General features: G+C 51.2%; 1 protein-coding gene across 1 annotated transcript in view; it reads left to right on the top strand.

Annotated features, from left to right (window-relative positions):
• Window positions 1–9,122, top strand: part of Txnrd2 (thioredoxin reductase 2) — a 52,488-nt gene extending 43,366 nt beyond the window's left edge. Inside the window, exons 12-18 of the mRNA XM_075969622.1 lie at window positions 71–207; window positions 2,592–2,687; window positions 3,220–3,312; window positions 4,989–5,060; window positions 5,511–5,608; window positions 7,836–8,042; window positions 8,892–9,122. Of these exons, the coding sequence (XP_075825737.1) occupies window positions 71–207; window positions 2,592–2,687; window positions 3,220–3,312; window positions 4,989–5,060; window positions 5,511–5,608; window positions 7,836–7,959 (620 nt within the window). The 3' untranslated portion in view covers window positions 7,960–8,042; window positions 8,892–9,122. The remainder of the gene's footprint in view (window positions 1–70; window positions 208–2,591; window positions 2,688–3,219; window positions 3,313–4,988; window positions 5,061–5,510; window positions 5,609–7,835; window positions 8,043–8,891) is intronic.
• The last annotated feature ends 9,249 nt before the right edge of the window (window positions 9,123–18,371 follow it).

Genomic DNA, 18,371 nt, shown 5'->3' with positions numbered 1-18,371 from the left:
TTTTCAATAAAAGGAACCCACATCAAAATTGCTGACCTAAATCTTTCAACTTTCTCTATTTTTCCTTAAGGGCGAGTTCCAGAAACCAGAAATCTGAATCTGGAGAAGGCTGGTGTGAATATCAACCCTGAGAATCAGAAGATTGTTGTGGATGCCCAGGATGCCACGTCCGTCCCCCACATCTTTGCCATTGGAGACGTTGCTGAGGTATGTTCTACATCTGGCCAACCACTGCCACCAGAAACTCCTATATCTGTGCTCCCCTATTTCAGACGGATCTTGAGGTGAACATGATACAGGCTCTGTTATCCACAGGAAAGAGTTCAGGCAGGGCTGTACTCCTCAGTACCTTCTAGGAGGTTACCTCCTGCCTCCTCTCTGCTGGGCCTGGGTGGTCCTTGGGTCTCAGCTCTGTCCCATCATCACCATGGTCTCCTTCAGGTGCTCTATGCTCTCCTTTGTCTTACAGATTGTCCTTTGTCAGACTTGGGTCAGTATGTTACACACAAACCCATTTCCAATACACTCACATTATAAGTAGGTATGATTTTTTTGGTTGGGGGGGGACACTGTTCAACCCTCCCCAGTGTGTTACTGCTCCTGTACATGACTGTCGCATCACTAGTTCCCAAGAGCACTAGGGACACTGCAGGAGCATGCCCTATGGAGGGACCTCGTAGGAGATGTAAACAGTGAACTGCTCCAGCTGTCGGGATGCTCAGTGTCACTGCTGTAGAGAGACTGTGGGCTGGGAAACTGAAGGTTCTGGTTGGGAGCAGAGCAGGCTAGGCAAGGGCACCTGGATCTATGCCTTCAGGAGTGTGAAGATGAACACCCCACCTTGGCTCCTTTTGGAACTCACTTTGGGAGATGTAGAAAGGAACCCGGGGGAAGCTGGAGTGTTTGTGTCAAATAAGTCCCAAGCCTGCTATATAGTTCCTGAGTCTTTAGTGTACCAGAGGGGTCCCCTACCACTGTGAAAATGCTCAGATGAGCCAAGTGGCCACCGTAGAAGGTACCCTCAGGCCCTGTGACTGAAATTCAAGTATGTGACTCTCCCAGAGGGCCAGACTCCCACTTCTTCCAGGGACAAGGCCTCGCAGACGGCAGTTCCGAGGAGGACTGCATGAAAAGCTCCATGGGGCTTGCTGTCCAGTCCTTTTCTTCTTGGTCATTTTGCCATCTATATGCACACACACCACACATGCACACACACACACAGACACATGCATACACATGCACACAGACACGTTTGTTTTATATGCCTGGATGTATATCTGTGCACCACATGTGTGCCTGGTGCACATGGAAACCAAAAGAGCCTTCATATCCAGGCATCATATCCAATTCCATATTCCTGGAACTAAAGTTACAAACAGTTGTTAGCTGTCACGTGGGTGCTGAAACCCAGGTCCTCTGGAAGAGCAGCCAGTGCTCTTAACCACTGAGCTCTCCCTCCAGCCCCTCATGATACTATCTAAATGAGGCTCCAGCCACAAACCTGGGTGGTGTGGTTGCTTGACTCTGCCTGTGGTTGGTTTGGAGCTTCTAGTCTGTGGCTATTGGCTTCAACTTTGTCTTATGAGCACTGCATCCTGTGACAGCACCTGTATTCATACAGAAGAGCACCATGTGTGCCTCTGCACCGTAGGGTCCAGTGCTGTGTTGCCACCAGCATGTGGCACACAAAGGCCTTCTTTTAAAAATTCACGACATGTTTAAAAGATCATTGCAAGCAATGCAGGTAATCCAACTGCAGTCAGGTCAGGCCCGCGGCTACAAAGAGCCCCAGGGTGAAGTAGTGGTGGTGTATAATGTGCTATGCTATGCTGTGTGGAGCTGTTTCCTGGGCTCGTCAGGCCTGATGGAATGCACAGGCTGGAAGCCGAGTTTATCTCTGTAGATCTTCACTCATTTTCGGAATGCCAAACAGCATCTGCATTTCCTGCTACAGAGGTGATTGGCAGTGAGGGCCTGGGCTGCTGCAAGCAGGAACACCTGAGGCAAGGTGTGCCCCGAGACAGACGCGTCTCCTGTGGAATGACACTGATTTGGGATTTGTCATGGACCGTGACATGCATGTCAAGCTGCGTGTCAGGAGCACGTGACATGCTTGGGGCCATATGTACTAGACCCTGAGTCATTGGAAACCATGGCAAGGTCTCTTTTGAGCTCTGTCATGAGACCAACACTCTGAGAGCATTGGTGTGACGAGTTCAGAGAAAAGCCTGTGCAAGTGAGAATAGCGGGGCTATGCCCGGCAGCTCACTTCCTCTTCTAGAGAAAGTGATGATAATGTGGGCATGCCCCTGCAGTGGAATGGAGGGAAGACAGCAGTAATAAGTAAACCCATTGGGGCCCTGAGATTGTCAGTGTGGGAAATTCAGCCGGCATGCTAAAGACGTCCAGATTGTCACAGCTTGTAGCAGTGTCCACACCCTCACAGGTCATGTCTATATCCTTGTTGCTCATGTCTACATCCTCAAAGCTTGGGGCACAGTACTGGGAGTCTTGAACAGGAAGGCAATGGGTGGTGGTGTAGCATCTGTACAGGCTGCCTGGAACATAGTGCTGTTGTGTTCTTCCCTCAGGGGCGGCCTGAGCTGACACCCACAGCTATCAAGGCAGGAAAGCTGCTGGCTCATAGGCTCTTTGGGAAATCCTCAGCCTTAATGGATTACAGCAACGTGAGTTCCTTTAGGACCCATATCCAACCTGGGAAAGGCTTGGCACTGAAGGGTTCATTTGCACCATGTGCCTACATGTGTGTGGGGTATGTATGCACACATGTATGTATACATGCATGCGTATGTACACTTGTATGTGCATGGGTATATGGGTACTTGTGAGCGTGTGCACATATGAACAGGAGGACACAGTCCTTGGGGGCCATATGAACCAGATCCCTAGTCATTGGGAGCTATGGGCAGGATCTCCTGAGCTCTGTCATGGGACCAGCACATCGATGTGACGGGTTCAGAGAAAAGCCTGTGCCAGTGATGGTATTGGGGCTCTGCCCAGTAGCTCATTCCCTCTTCTGGAGAAAGGGGTGTATGTGGTTTGGCTCCTGGTCCAGTCCAGGAACAATGAGTGGCCACCTGCTGTGCTCGTGTGTGGCTGGGTCCCTGGCCTCAGATTACTACTCATGTGTCACTGAGAGGATACAATTTCAATTTGGGGGACCCAAGAGGCCTATCTGATTCCAGACCTACTTTCCAGGTTCCCACGACTGTCTTTACGCCACTGGAGTATGGCTGTGTGGGGTTGTCTGAGGAGGAGGCCGTGGCTCTCCATGGCCAGGAGCATGTAGAGGTAGGAGACTACCAACAAGAGGGCCTGGATGGCCGCTCGCCACAGAGCTCCTCCATGAGGTGGAGGTCTGGGAAACAGGGGCTACTTCCTGGGGCTGCTCCTGGCAGAACACAGTATGGAGCCTCCACAGGACAGGAGTGTTGGGCAGCTCCAAAAACAAGGGGAGTCAGAAGCCTCTGGCAGCTTCAGTGTCTACTAGAAGCACTGTTGAGGTTCCTAGCTTCCAGCCCCACCCCTACCTATGCCGTATATACTAGACGCACTGTTGAGGTTCCTAGCCTCCAGCCCCACCCCTAACTATGCCCTATATACTAGATGCACTGTTGAGGTTCCTAGCATTCCCACCAGAGCCTCAGCATGCAGATAGCTTCTCAGTCCAGTGCTGCTCTGCAGGGTACTCCCTACCTCTTAGTGGGAGGAGCCTCCCTTGACCTGAATGGCTCCCCCAAGGTGTCCTCATCTTCTTGCCCAGGCTAGCCCACGCCTACCCACCTGCACCTCCACCTTTCTGGGACTCTCAGGAGGTTTCCAGTGGATAAGACACTCACATTCCCAGTCCAATTTCTGTCCTCTTCCCAAGTTTGTCTAGAGACTACAGGCTCAGTGGCCCTGACTGGAACCTTCATCCTAAGCAAAAGGGTTTCCATTGGACCGGAGCACTTTTGGGAGTCTGCAGTGGCAGCAGGCTGTGGCTCCTGGGTGCTTTCAGAGTAGACTGAAGTATCGGGAGGCTCTGGAAGCTGCCAGGTAGTGGAAGCTGGAGGACTTTGGTGTAGGTCTTTCTGTAGCAGCAGCTTGCAGGCTGAGAGGCCCGGGTCACTAGGCTATGGCGTCTGCCCGCTCCATGTACCCTGGCCCCTCCATCATGGAGACAGGCCTGACAGGCCTGCCCTCCCAGCACTTTATTTGCTATTTTTGTTAGATTCATCATAAGTACACTGGGACATGTGTTCATAGCATTTATAATGCTTTATGTTTCATGATGTTGAATGGCCAAACATTCTTGTTTGTTTTTTTTCCAGTTCTGTCTTGCTTAGAACAATATTCTCTGAAGCCCTATTAATTAATAATGGCTGTGTAGCACATGTGGGGCCCTGCTCATTTTTTATATGGCTACAGCTCTGAACACACTGTCAAGTCCTTCATGGGTGCTGAAAGCCCTTGTTCCACAGCTCCAGTGAAGCTGGGGCCTGCCCTGCCCCTCCACAACCCTGCACCAACCCCTCCTTTTAGCTGAAGTTTAGGCCAAGTCAGCACCAGGGTGTCTCAGGGAGGCCAGGCAATCATCTGAAGTCTCCCTGTCCAGTCTGCTTTGGTCTTGATCTACCTGGATCTACCTCTTGGGGATGACCGAGTACCATGCTCAAACCCTGGCCTCTGTGTTGTATCATGGCTCAGCAGCCTGATGTCTGCTCCTCTGCTGTAGTTCAGTGGGGAGTCTTAGATCCGGGTAGGAGAGCCTCTGTCTGCAGACTCCATGGCTATGGGTGCAGGCTGCCTGAACATAGGAGGACATACTCTCTACAACCAGCATGGTGTTTCCACACCTTGAGTGTCTGAGTCCCTGAGAATCCTGCCTTCCCAGTACTTTTTTGTTGTTGTTGTTGTTGGATCCAATACTATAGGACTGTCTTGGATATGGCCACTGATTCAGGTGCTGGTGTCTTGTCACCCAGGTTTACCATGCATATTATAAGCCCCTGGAGTTCACTGTGACGGATCGAGATGCATCACAGTGCTACATAAAGGTGAGTGTGCTTAGGCCAGCAGTAGGGTGCACTGGGACTAGAAGGGAAAGCTAGTGACCGCAGGGAGTGCTCTGATGTCCGCAGGGCAGAAAGCGAATATTAGCCCTTTTCCCAGGTGACAGAGTACCTGCAAAAGTAACTTAAGGAAGGGTTTATTTTGTCTCAAGTAAAAGGAATGGCTTGTGTTTGGGTCAGGAAGCAGAGAGATGGACACTGGTACTCAGCTCACAATCTTTTTTATGCAGTCTGGACCCCAGCCCATGGAATGATGCTGCCCATAGTTATAATTAACCCAATGTAGAAACTTCCTCAAGAGTTTGTAAAATTGGCAGTAATACTAACTACCATGAATGGAAACCTCTGCGGGTTGTGGAGATAGGACATAGCAAGTTCCTATGGCTGGGTGGGTTCCCTGTGACTAAGTGACGTCAAAATCACCGTGGCTTTCAGATGGTGTGCTTGAGAGAGCCCCCACAGCTGGTGCTGGGCCTGCACTTTCTTGGCCCCAACGCTGGAGAAGTCACTCAAGGATTTGCTCTGGGGATCAAGTAAGTCATTTGGCATCCTGACCATTTTGTGCTGTAGCCACTTCCCTGCCTGCACAGTTCTGTTTGTTGACAGACAACAGCTTCCGCTGCTGTGTTCACATTTCTGGGGGAGGGGTTTGTACACGTCTGCAGTGGGTGTTCTTCAGACTGCCCCAGGCATGGTGGTCACAGCAGGAGAGGGACTTTCTCTAGCCAAAGGTCCTAAGCAGGGATGGTTGCAGCCCTGGGGCATGGCCAAAATGAATGAGGCTGAGCCCTCACTCCCCAATCCTTCTACTGTTCACTTTTGTTTCTATTTCCTGTGAACTGTCTGTTGTTGTTATTGTTGTTTTGTCTGTTCCCCTCTCCCTGAGGATTTTCTGTGTAGCCCTGGCTGTCCTATAACTGGCCCTGTAGACCAATTGGTCCCAAACTCAGAGATCTGCTCCTAAGTGCTGGGATTAAAGGTTTGTTCCACCACTCTCTGGACAAATTGTTTCTTTGTATTTCTGTGGTTTGTGCTATGATTATTTAGCTACAAGAGCTCTTTGCATATTAAGGAAATCAATATTATAAAGATGTTTAAAAGACCACCATTTAAAAGACGTTCAGAAGCTGGGCAGTGGTGGCACGCGCCTTTAATCCCAGCACTTGGGAGGCAGAGGCAGGCGGATCTTTGTTCAAGGTCAGCCTGGTCTACAAGAGCTAGTTCCAGGACAGGCTCCAAAGCTACAGAGAAACCCTGTCTTGAAACCACCCCACCGCCCCCCCCAAAAAAAGACATTCAGAAATTCTTCCCAAAGCTGAATTGTTGGGCAATGGATCTGCATTCAGAACAGTAAGTGGTGGGGGCAGGGGTGCGGGCTGGAAAGATGGCTCAGATGTTAAGAGCACTGGCTACTCTTCTAGAGGTTCTGAGTTCAATTCCCAGCAAACACATGGTGGCTCACAACCATCTATAATGAGATCTGGTGCCCTCTTCTGGCATACAGGCATACATGCAGGCAGAACACTGTATACATAAATAAATAAGTCTTTAAAAAACAAAAACCAAAAGCCCAGTGAATGGGAATGCACTGTGGGACAGCCCTATCTCATTAATCCTAGGGCCCTTCCAGGCCAGGCTGATGTGGATGCACTGCCTACCATCCTCCATGGTAGACACTGCCCACATGCTCTTCAGCAGGATTCTCAGGATGCTCATGGGTCCTACCTGGACTGGACTGCATGTGATGACTCTGCTGCAGATCTCCTAAAGACCACAGCTACATATTCCAAGGACACAAGCTCTCCTGGGACCTACGGTTCATGCTTGGGTGAACCTTAGCACCAGCCATTGCCCTGACACATTTGTAGGCCAGGTGGGCCTATGGCTTGCTGTTGTATGGTAGGCGTGGCTCTGGCCCACACCTGTCTCACACACACAACCCTTCAACATGTTGGTCCTATTCCTCTGCTGGAATTTCCTCTCTGTTCTCCCTTGTCCCTAGACCTCCTACTCCCAAGGCCACACTCAGGTGCTCTCAGCCCTCTGGGGACCCAGATGTCCACACACCCTCCTCCTACCCACCTTTCTCTATGCCTTCTCACTTCTGCATCCTCCAGAGTTCTATCCCCAGTATCGTGAATCCATGTACATGCCACATGCATACACATGTGGAGACAACAAAACAAAACAGCCTAGGACTCAGCACACAGCCACACTGAGAAGCTCTTTCCCAGTCCTCTCAAGCCCTGGAGTTTGACCTTCAGCAGCTAGGCTGGGGCACCTGGGTGGAGGCCAGGCTGATCACCTCCCTTCATGCACTTACTCTGGGTAGGCAAATGCCACCACAGAACAGCCAGTTCCCTGCTTTGTGTTTGGATGCCATGCATCCGCATCCGTATGGAAATGTCTGAGCAGAAGAGCTGAGTAGGTGGGTGTAGGCTGCAGTCAAAAGTGGCTGGGGTGGGCGACTCCTGCCACACCTTGACAGCGGTTGAGCAGCCTCGAGGAAAGGGCAGTTAGGACAGAGAGAGGACAGAGCAAGCCAGGGGAAGGTTGGCTAGGAGGGCCTGAGGTGGGTAGCAATGTGGCAATGTGGGTAGTCGGTGTTTGCTGGGAGGCAGTGGGCAGTCCTACATAGGCACAGTCTTAGTGCTGACTTGGTAAGGAAATTACAGGCCTTCTATGGTCTTCCCAAGGTCAGAGTGGTGTGGACAGACCTCCCCATACTGACCACTATCATCCTGCTCTCGATGTATGCAGATGTGGGGCGTCATATGCACAAGTGATGCAGACAGTGGGGATCCATCCCACCTGCTCCGAGGAGGTGGTGAAGCTGCACATCACCAAGCGCTCAGGCCTGGAGCCCACTGTGACTGGATGCTGAGGTTAAGCCACCATCCCTGCCAGGCTGAGGGCACACACTATACCATGTGCCCAGTACAAGGCTCCTCGGACACCTGGGTCCAGGTGAGCAGGCTTGAGAAGAACATTTGTGGCTAGAGTCTTGGGAGCCACCATGACAGGCATGATACCAGGTAAAACACATGCAGGGGCTTCCCATAGGCTAGATTCTCACAGCATCTCCTGGGCAGAGTCAAGTGCTGTTCCCTGTGTGCCGTCTGTCCCTGCAGTGAGCACAAGCGCCGGCTCATTTCCTTCCTGCCCAGAAGGTGGAGATACTGCCTTGTACACGGCTGACTGACCCACCCGTGGCTCTGCTGTAGCTCTGTAGAGCCGGGCTGGCCTCCTGCCCCTGCCGTGTCACCTCCAGAAGCCCCGTCCTTGAGTCTGCATGCTACAGCCCATCCTGGGGTGTCTGTCTTAGCTGTCACCCCTTCTTGTTCTGGGCCCTTGGAACCTGTTCTCCTCACTGAAGTTTAGGGGGAGGCTATAGAAAGAGTTCTTTCCCGCTCAGGACATCCCCTGTCTGGTCTGAGAGACCTAGCAGGAGCTTTCAATACATCCAGTGGGTGGCGAGTCTGGCTGGGGGCCTTGTCTGGGCATTCTGACACCAGTTCCACCACAGCTTCCCAGCGCCGCGGCTGCATTTGACAGCCCTCTAAGGAAGCTCTTACCAAACGACTATACCTTCTGTTTTTCTTTTCTTTTTTCATTAAGAGACCAGTATACATTTTGATCAAAACATTTTTTTGTAGAAACTGCAGTATTCTCTCTAATAAACCAATCTGGGCAGGGTCGGGGGTAGAGAGCTCTCTTTAGGGTTTTTTTCCAAACCATCTCTCAAGGATCTCCTGTGGTTTGGGGTGACATGGCTAGGCCAATGTGAGGCTTGCTGACCCCACCTGTTATTGGCAGGACTGGAAGGCTTTGCCGCCTCCTCAGAGGTCCCAGAAGATGTGGATAGAGCACCGTGTCTGAGTAAATGGCCGTGTGTCCTGCAGGGATGACGCCACACCTACCCCTCTGGCCAGCCTTCCCACGCTCCAGTGCCAGGTGATGATGGCCTGCGCAGAAACCCCACGTGGGCTGCTCAGGTTTGAGACCCTGGCATTTCTGGAGCACCAATAAAGAGGGTGTTTTTCTAAAGCATGCCCGCTTGTAGTGTCCCCAGAATTGCCCAATGTCACATGGTAGTAGCTTCCAATCAGGATCTGCTGCCACCAGAACCATAATACACAGAGCCACAGTGTCTTAGATCTAGAGTTCCCAGCAGCCATTGGGAGGAACAACCCTGACCTGACCCTTCTGGTCCCTCTCCACCATCCTCAGCCTCCCTTCAGCTACTGGCTCAGGTCTCAAGACATCATTCTAGAGATCCCTCCTGGACTTTCTGCTAAGGTCTCTGTGTACATAGCTCCAGCAGTCATCAAAGGTCAGGAACAGGAGGAAAGGGTTTGTTAGGGTTGTTTGAGGTTTCCTGTCTGAACTGAACATTGCTCACCTTCTTACTTTCTACTGTGGCCCGAGTCAGCTTGTGGACTGGTTTTGGCTAATCCTCCACATTGAAGTTTGATGGGCCAGGGAGCACCTGTCAATCACTGCAGGGAGAGACAGCCCTGACAGGGAGGGGCAGAGCCCTGCTTTATGCGAGGCTTTAGCAGAGGCTAATCTCCCGTCTTCCTTAAGAAAACATCACTTAGCCTGGCCCCGGGAGCCTTGGATGGGACCCTGCTTGTCAGCCAACAAAGGAATGTGTTTGCACCTTAATGGGCCTACCCGGAGCCTGACTCAAAGTGGAAGTGTGCAGGGTGCTCTCAGACGCCCAATTAAGATGCCAAGTGCTGGGCTGGCCCCGCCCTCCTGACAAGTGCAGAGCCAGATCAGCCTTGTCCTATTTAATGCACCACTGGTGGCACGCCCCAGCCTGCCAGGATCCTGGGGCGTGGTTGGGAGGCGGGGTGCTCCTCTAGCTTGAGGTTTTGTCTGCCTTGGAGGCAGAGAGGTCAGTGGGTTGGGAAGCCTCTGGGGCCTGACCAGGTACATCCCGTGGGACCACTGAGGGAAGGTTCTGGGCCTCTGTGTCTTACCAGAGTACTGGGCTGCCTTTGTGGTCTCCTGAACCTGTCCGTGGACCCCATAGCTAGGCCAGTGTGTGCAGCTGCACTAGCTGGCCCCAAAGGTAGGGCCTACTTTTATACCTTCTTCCCAGAGTAGAATTTGCATTAGGGTACTTGCCTCTGAAGTCTTTGTCTTAGTCTGTGCCAGCCTCTAGGAGGGTTCAGACATCCAGAGATCTGTGTTCTATGTGTCTTCAGGTCTTAGCTCCCTTTGCACTCCTAGAAAATGCAAGCATGTCTGGCCAATTCACAAGCAGTGAGTGTTGCAGAGAAAAGATTTCCACAGGGATGCGCTACCACCCAAGCTACTTTTGGTGCTGGCCAGTGTAATCCCCCACATTAGCCTAGCTATGGGACCCAGGGGCAGGTTCAGGAGACCTCATAGGCTGCCCAGTGCTCTGGTGAGACCTTACTCCAGAGCACTCAGTCGGCTGTGGAGCCATGGGGCGGTGTGCACAGACCAGAAGCAGGCAGTCCCCATGGGGCGGTGTGCACAGACAAGAAGCAGGCAGTCCCCATGGGGTGGTGTGCACAGACAAGAAGCAGGCAGTCCCCATGGGGTGGTGTGCACAGACAAGAAGCAGGCAGTCTCCATGGGGCAGTGTGCACAGACCAGAAGCAGGCAGTCCCCATGGGGCAGTGTGCACAGACCAGAAGCAGGCAGTCTCCATGGGGTGGTGTGCACAGACAAGAAGCAGGCAGTCCCCATAGGGCGGTGTGCACAGACAAGAAGCAGGCAGTCCCCATAGGGCGGTGTGCACAGACCAGAAGCAGGCAGTCCCCATAGGGTGGTGTGCACAGACAAGAAGCAGGCAGTCCCCATAGGGCGGTGTGCACAGACCAGAAGCAGGCAGTCCCCATAGGGCGGTGTGCACAGACAAGAAGCAGGCAGTCCCCGTGGGGCGGTGTGCACAGACCAGAAGCAGGCAGTCTCCATGGGGCAGTGTGCACAGACCAGAAGCAGGCAGTCCCCATAGGGCGGTGTGCACAGACAAGAAGCAGGCAGTCCCCATGGGGCGGTGTGCACAGACAAGAAGCAGGCAGTCCCCATAGGGTGGTGTGCACAGACCAGAAGCAGGCAGTCCCCATGGGGCGGTGTGCACAGACCAGGAGCAGGCAGTCCCCATAGGGTGGTGTGCACAGACCAGAAGCAGGCAGTCCCAGTGGGGCAGTGTGCACAGACCCGAAGCAGGCAGTCTCCATGGGGCGGTGTGCACAGACCAGAAGCAGGCAGTCCCCATGGGGCGGTGTGCACAGACCAGAAGCAGGCAGTCTCCATGGGGCGGTGTGCACAGACCAGAAGCAGGCAGTCTCCATGGGGCGGTGTGCACAGACCAGAAGCAGGCAGTCTCCATGGGGCGGTGTACACAGACCCGTGACTACCACTCACTATTCACCCAGGGCTGCTCTCCCCTATGCTGAAGGCAGGGCCAATGCTAAGGAGCAGGACCTATGGGTGAACTGCATCAGCAGTGGAATCTGTCCTGTCTAGCTGCAGGATCACTGCAGGGCCAATCCCCTCTCTGGTCCAGAAAATGCAACAGGGCTAGAATGCCCCAGGGCCAGGTGCTCACCAACCCAGGGCCAGGTGCTCCCCTGGGCCGCCTCTTCTCTGCCTTTGCATGTTTTTATGATGCAATGAAAATATGTTTTTAATTCCTCAGATTGTTCCATGTAACCTGCAATTACCCCCGGCAATACTTTACACACCTCTACTAGTGGCTTTGGATTGCGCAAGGACATGGGAAGGAAAGGAGTTGGTAGGAGCTCCCTCCCTGCCTGCCTATCCTGGGGAGTAGAACGGAGTGCCTATCTCCTAGCACCTTACCCTCTCCCTCACTGTCCCCACTTCATGCTGTCCTGAGATCCCTGTGCAGCAGGCACAGAGAAAGGTGACAGGTGCTTTTGAGGGCCAGACTGAGGGTACAGTAGTGGAGGACAGAGCCCAGCAAGGCTCCGAGAGGGTTCTGAGGCAAACAGCAGAGGATGTAGAAGAAACTATCAGTTCTTAGAGTAGCAGAGTGGCTGAGACTGCAGCATACACCCCCATTCTGCATATCACAGAGCCCTCTGGGGCCCTCACCTCTGCTCAGCTGGCAGCAGGGGCCGGTCCCTACTGTGCTCTGCTGGCAGTGGAGGTTGTCTCTCCTGGCTGGGCACCCTTGCCAGCCCGTAGACTTGCCTGTGAGAAACAGCAGTGTCTGCCCGAGGCCTCAACCGTGGGCTTGTGCCTGAGATCCACATTTTTGTCTTTGCTACCTTGGCATATGACTAAATTTCACAGGTAGCCACCTCAGCAGTGGTGTCCAAACAGAACCCTGGAGCTGCCACCAGTGAATGGGACCCTGGCCCCAGTGTGATGCAGAAACCCCCAGCCTAGCACTCACAGACTACATTGTTTTCTGGCCCAGGCTCGGGCTGCTCCTTTTGTGCTTCCTGAGCTAGGCAAAAGCACAAATAAAGAGATGGAGCCACACACTTGTGCCTTGCTCTCATAGTGGAAGGCAACAGCAGACACTGTAGATCCAACCCTGCTTGTCCCTCAGCCAGGTGAGGGTCTTGTTGGTCTGGCTTCTTCCCAGTGAGATGGGACAGTCCCCAGAATTTGCAGACACCTCTGTCCTGCCATAGCCATGCCATAGGTTGCTCAGAGCCCTCCCAGACAGGGTAGAGAAAAAAGGAGTTTCCCAGAGAGGCTTGCCCAACCATGACCCAAGATATTCAGGCTGTGAAATAACTGGACAGAAGGTTCTTCACCACAGGGTGCCAAGAGGCCTCTAGGGAACTGGGAGATAGCCCTGAGACGTGGGCTGATGGAGGGAAGTTTTGAGCCACAAGCCATCAGGTTCTTATGTGGCTACTCTTTGGGTCTTATTTGTAGCCCACATCCTAACCCTAGCACATGTGATGGGGGTCATGACTCCTGCTTCCAGAACCCATGGTGGCAGGGTGAAGTTTTGCCAGTGACTGAAAACAGTAACGGGCATGAGTTTCCACTGGTGCCACACACAGATCCTCAGGAAGGAAACTGCAGTCACACTCACCTGTACACTCAGGAGCTGAAGGTGGTCCCCTGCACCTCTCCATGCGGTATCATGTCACATGCATCCCTGCTATTGCCCACCTGGTGTAGCCAGGTCCACCAAAGATCCAATATTGGTGCTGTCCAGTCTGGATGGGAAGCAGTCCTGGGAAGAGGAGGAACAGAAGGAACATTTAATAGTGACCTTGTGACCTTGATGGTGAGCAGCCAGGGCCATGGCTGCTTACCCATGATCAGCTGCTGGCCCTCACTTTCCTGCAGAGCCACCCTGAACATTCCTGCTGCTGGGACCTGACTTCTGCTACCTCCCCTTGCTGTCCCCTACCCCTTAAGCTCTCCAAGAACTCTCATGTTTCTGGTCCTGCCACCAAAAGGTTTGGGGAGCCCTGCATGTTCTGGTCCACAGCCAAGCACCTGTGGCTCAAAGGCAGTGAGGAGACCTTCACATCGCCCAGGGGCCTAGCAAAGCAACTTAGATCTGAGCCCGCCTAATCTCAGCTCTGCCGTGGTTTATAATACTCAGGTTACCCTAATCCTGAAACCCAAGCTGGGGTCCCAGGAGCCGTCCCAGTGCCATCTGAGGAGCACACGCGGCCTTCCCAGTAGGCAGTAAGAGGGCTCCCTTCACAGGCCTTCTGTGTTCAGAGCTGGTCTTCACCAGGGTTAGAGCAGGGTGCTAGGCACTCAGGTTGGATCCAATCCAGATAGGCCCAAGGAGTCACTGAAGACACCAGACTTAGTGACTGGCAGGGTGAGGCCTCATCTCAGGGAGGAAACTCAAAGCCAGGAGCAAAGGCAACAGAGATGGGCGAGGCAGACCCTGTCCAATCCCCTCTAAGATTTCATGGGACAGCGATTGGGCCTTGTAGTTCCATAAAATTAAATTTTTTCTCTCCCAATAAAATTGGATATTTTGGGCTTAAAACTGATGATCAAATAACACCAAATGCTTGGGAATAAAGTGGGACCATAAACAAGATATAGTGTGACCTTGTTACATAGCAACTGGGGGTTGATCGCCAGATGGGCACAGCTCCCTGCCCCGGTCGCAGCCCCTGACCCCAGGGCTTTGCACCGACTGCAGGCCTGATACACACCCTGGCACGGGGCAGGGGCATCCTGCTGTCTCTTTTGCTCTACTCTTGTTGGAAAGACACACTGGCCAGGCATGAGGAGCGCTCCTGTGTCTCCAGCATCCTCATGTAACTCCCCTACAAGCAGATACAGGTAGCGCCTGCTCCACAAGCATCAAGCTGCAATGGCGTGTCCGTATAAAAGCTGTCTGCGTATGGGTTTTCTGCTGGTAGTTTTTATGGGGGCCCTACTTGATGAGTGAGGAAAGCAATTCCCAGCTCTCCCAGGAGGTTCTGAGCTGAGGTGGCAAAGCCAGGACTCAGGCATGTCTGCCCCACTGCCCTCCCCTCGGAGGCCTCGGTACCAGGTCCCAGCCTGAGGGAGAGGGTGGATGGGAGGCAAGGCCTTCAGAAGGCTTCAATGGCTCATTGTTCTGCCTGTGGTGGCTGGAATTGGGCCGACCCATTATAATAATAAAGTTCTAGTGCTCAGCCTGTGGCTGGGTTTCCATAGCTTGGGGAGTATTTAATTTTCAAAGTCTCCGGGAGGGAAGCTGTGTACCAACGGAATTGTTCCCATCAGCCCATTCTTTGCAAGGCCAAGTCTCCTATCCCGTGCCTTCATTCTCTCAGAAGCTGCTGTACCTGTCAGCTCCCCAGTGCCCAGGCATGCCAGGGCGGGCCGCTATACTAGGAGACCCAGACACAAAGTAAGCGAGATTTGCCGTCACCAGCTCAGACAGGCTCTCACTCCACCCCACCCACTTGGCCAAAGGCTGCTGAGAGGACCAGATGCTTGATGCCACAGGAGGCCATATGGACTGAAGTGTTCCTCTGCCGTGGACATTCTCCTTAGCACACCCATGGGCAGCTGCTGGCCCTCACTTTTGGCAGAACCACCCTGAGCATTCTTGCAGCCGGGACCTGGCCTGTCTAGCTTTTCTTTTTTGCTTTTGAAAAAGTTTCAATCAGCCTTGCCACTCTGGAACTTTCTATGTTCAAGTCTCTGATCTACAGAGCTCTGCCTGCCTCTGCCTGGAGTGTTGAGCCACTACAGCCGGCCTTTGCCCGCTCTTTCTGCCTGTTCTACGTGGTTGTCATAGGCCAGAAGTGTGCCTTGGCCTCTGTCTTGGTTGGCTTTTCCCTCTTCTGACTGGGTAGTATTTGGTGTAGGATGTCCCTCCTGCATGTTTTCCCAGATACCCTACAAAGTGAGGCACCTGCTCAGGGCTCCTACAGAATGTTCATCCTGTTATCTCAAAGGAGGAGTATATACCCTAAGAAATACCTCTGTTGAGAACAGAGTTCTATGTGTGGTTACCTAAGCACTTCCAGATGACAGAAATTCAGACTACTTATAGACTACTTATAGGAGTGAAAATAAAGATGGATAGGAAGCAGGGCTGTGTGTGTGTAGTTGTTTTGTTTTTCCGAAAGGGTTTCTCTGTAGCTTTGGAGGCTGTCAAACAAGTATTTTTTACTATGGTGCTAATGAGGTAGTGCAGCAAGTCCAGGTGCTTGTTGCCAGGTCTGCGGACCTGAGTTCAATCCCTGGGACCTACATGGTAGAATAAGAGAACCAACGCCCATAAATTGTCTTCTGACTTCCACACATGCCCTGTGGGGTGTGTGTGTGTGTGTGTGTGTACATAATAAATGTAATTTTAAAATGTTAAAGTCTGAAAAAAATTAAGTGTTGGATATTTGAAAGATTTTCAGCTTCAGTTATGAAAGAGAAAACACTATCACAAAAGGTATTGAATGAAAAAAAGAAGGAAAGGACATGACTTCTCCTGGGTATAGTGGAGGAGGAGGTTTATTGTAGATAAAAGGGAGAGCATGGCCAGAGGCAGGAACATCTGGGAGAGTCCAGGATGGATATTGCTCTGAGCCAAGTAAAGAGATGGGTAGGGAAAGGGAAAGAAGAGAGAGGTGAACCAAGTGCAGCAACCCAAGAGGCCAAAGGTACAAAGGATAGGTAACCAAAATGTCTAAATTTTAGGGATGAGCCTCTGGGGAAATTGCAACCCAGCCTTGGGCTGAATAGTTCAGGGTAGAGGGCAGACGTGTGCCAGCAAGTAAGGACTGAGGGACACTGGGAAATCCTGTTGGCCAGGTCAGCTTTGATATGTTAACTAGCAGCTGAGCCATTCCTCCCAGGGTTTGAGACTTACAGGTATAGGCACTGGAAGGCTAGTGGAGCACCCACCTCGCACATGTGAACCCTTGGTTCATCCCTAGTGACGTGCACACATGTACACTCACAGTAATGAGCTAATAAAATGAACAAATTGAATTCAACAAATTCGACAGTTTAGATGAAGTGGACATTCTTTAAAAGGAGTGCTATATATGTATTAAAACTATATTATTGCCGGGCGGTGGTGGCGCACGCCTTTAATCCCAGCACTGGGGAGGCAGTGGCAAGCGGATCTCTGTGAGATCAAGGCCAGCCTGGTCTACAAGAGCTAGCTCCAGGACAGGCTCCAAAGCTACAGAGAAACCCTGTCTCGAAAAAACAACAAAAAATATGTTATTTTTCTTAGTTTTATAGCATGATCTTTGTTATAAAATGAAGGGGGGGCACAAAGGGACTTTCTGGGGAGCAGTTTAAATAGACTGGGGGAGTGGTCCTGACCTCCTCTGGGGAGGGGCCAAAGTTGGACAGGCACAGGGCTGGGATTTACAGCAAGCAAAACACACAAAATAGGTAAATCTAATTTTTTTAATTAATTTATTTTTATGCATATGTGTATATCAGTGTGAATGTGTGTGTACCATGTGAATGCAGGAGCCCCTGGAGGCTAGGGCAGGGCATCAGACCCTGGAAGGGCTGCTACTGCAGTTAAATTTAAAAAAATATAGACAATGACATTACAAACAAAGTTACAAACCAATACCTGTTTGAGATGTACATGCTAAATTCCCTTTAAAATATGAACATATTGAAGTTAGCAACACATATGAGGAATTTATTATGGCCAAATGGGATTTATCCCAGGAATCTAAGATGTTTTCTTTTGAACATTCAATTTATGTAGTTTAGTACATTAACCAAATGGCTAAAAAAATTCATAACTATATTACTAGAGAAGGCACATTTGGCTAAATTTATTATATATATATATTTTAGAAACCACTCTTAGGAAAAAGACAATTCTGAGGCTACAGAGATGACTCAGCAGTTAAGAGCACAGACTAAGGACCCACACGGTGACTCAAAAAGGTCTGTAACTCTAGTTTCCAGAGAATCCCATGCCCTTTGCTGGCCTCTGAGAACACCAGGTACACATGTGCTAGGATAAACTTGCAAGACTAAACATTTCATATAAAATAAAATTTGAGTAACAAAGGTTTAAAGAAAGTAACAAAGGTGGGATGAGTGACAGTAGCTGATGTCACACTTAGTTATTTCTGCTTTAAGACAGGAATGAGTCAAAGGTGTCCACTGCTACTACTTTCCTTGTGTCACTGAAGTTCCTGAGCACTTCCAGGGAGCAATAGTAATAATAATAACAATGTATTTGTGTGTTATGCACAGTATAGGATGACTGTGGTGGTTTGAATGAAAATGGACCCCAAAGGGAATGACACTTTTAGGAGGTGTGGCCTTGTTAGAGTAGGTGTGACCTTGTTGGAGGAAGTGTGTCACAGTGGAGGCAGACTTTGAGGTCTCATATACTCTCAAGCCACACCCAGTGTCCCAGTTCACTTCCTGTTGTGTGCCAGTGAAGATGTAGGCTCTTAGCTCTAGTACCATGTCTGCCTGCACGCCACCATGTCCCACCATGATGATAATGGACTGAACCTCTGAAACTGCAAGCCAGCCCATTAAATGTTTTCCTTTATGAGAGTTGTTGTGGTCATGGTGTCTCTTCACAGCAACTGGAACCCTTACTAAGACAATGATATGCAGATACCCTTCATATAATCTTGTCTGTGGATTCCGAATCAATACATTCAATCAGCTGTGACAGAAAATATTCGGGGAGGGGGTGAGATAGTTCAGTAGGTAAATGTGCTCCTTGCTAAGCCTGGAGTCCTGTTTGGTCTCTAGGACACATGGTGGAAGGAGAAAATTACCCCAAAAGTTACCCTCTGACCTCCACACACACACTGTGGCATATGTACACACACACACACACAGACACACAATAATAAG

The sequence above is a fragment of the Microtus pennsylvanicus genome, chromosome 1 (genome assembly GCF_037038515.1).
Source record: "Microtus pennsylvanicus isolate mMicPen1 chromosome 1, mMicPen1.hap1, whole genome shotgun sequence".
Lineage (NCBI taxonomy): Eukaryota > Metazoa > Chordata > Mammalia > Rodentia > Cricetidae > Microtus > Microtus pennsylvanicus.
This window is presented reverse-complemented; position numbering and strand designations above follow the sequence as displayed.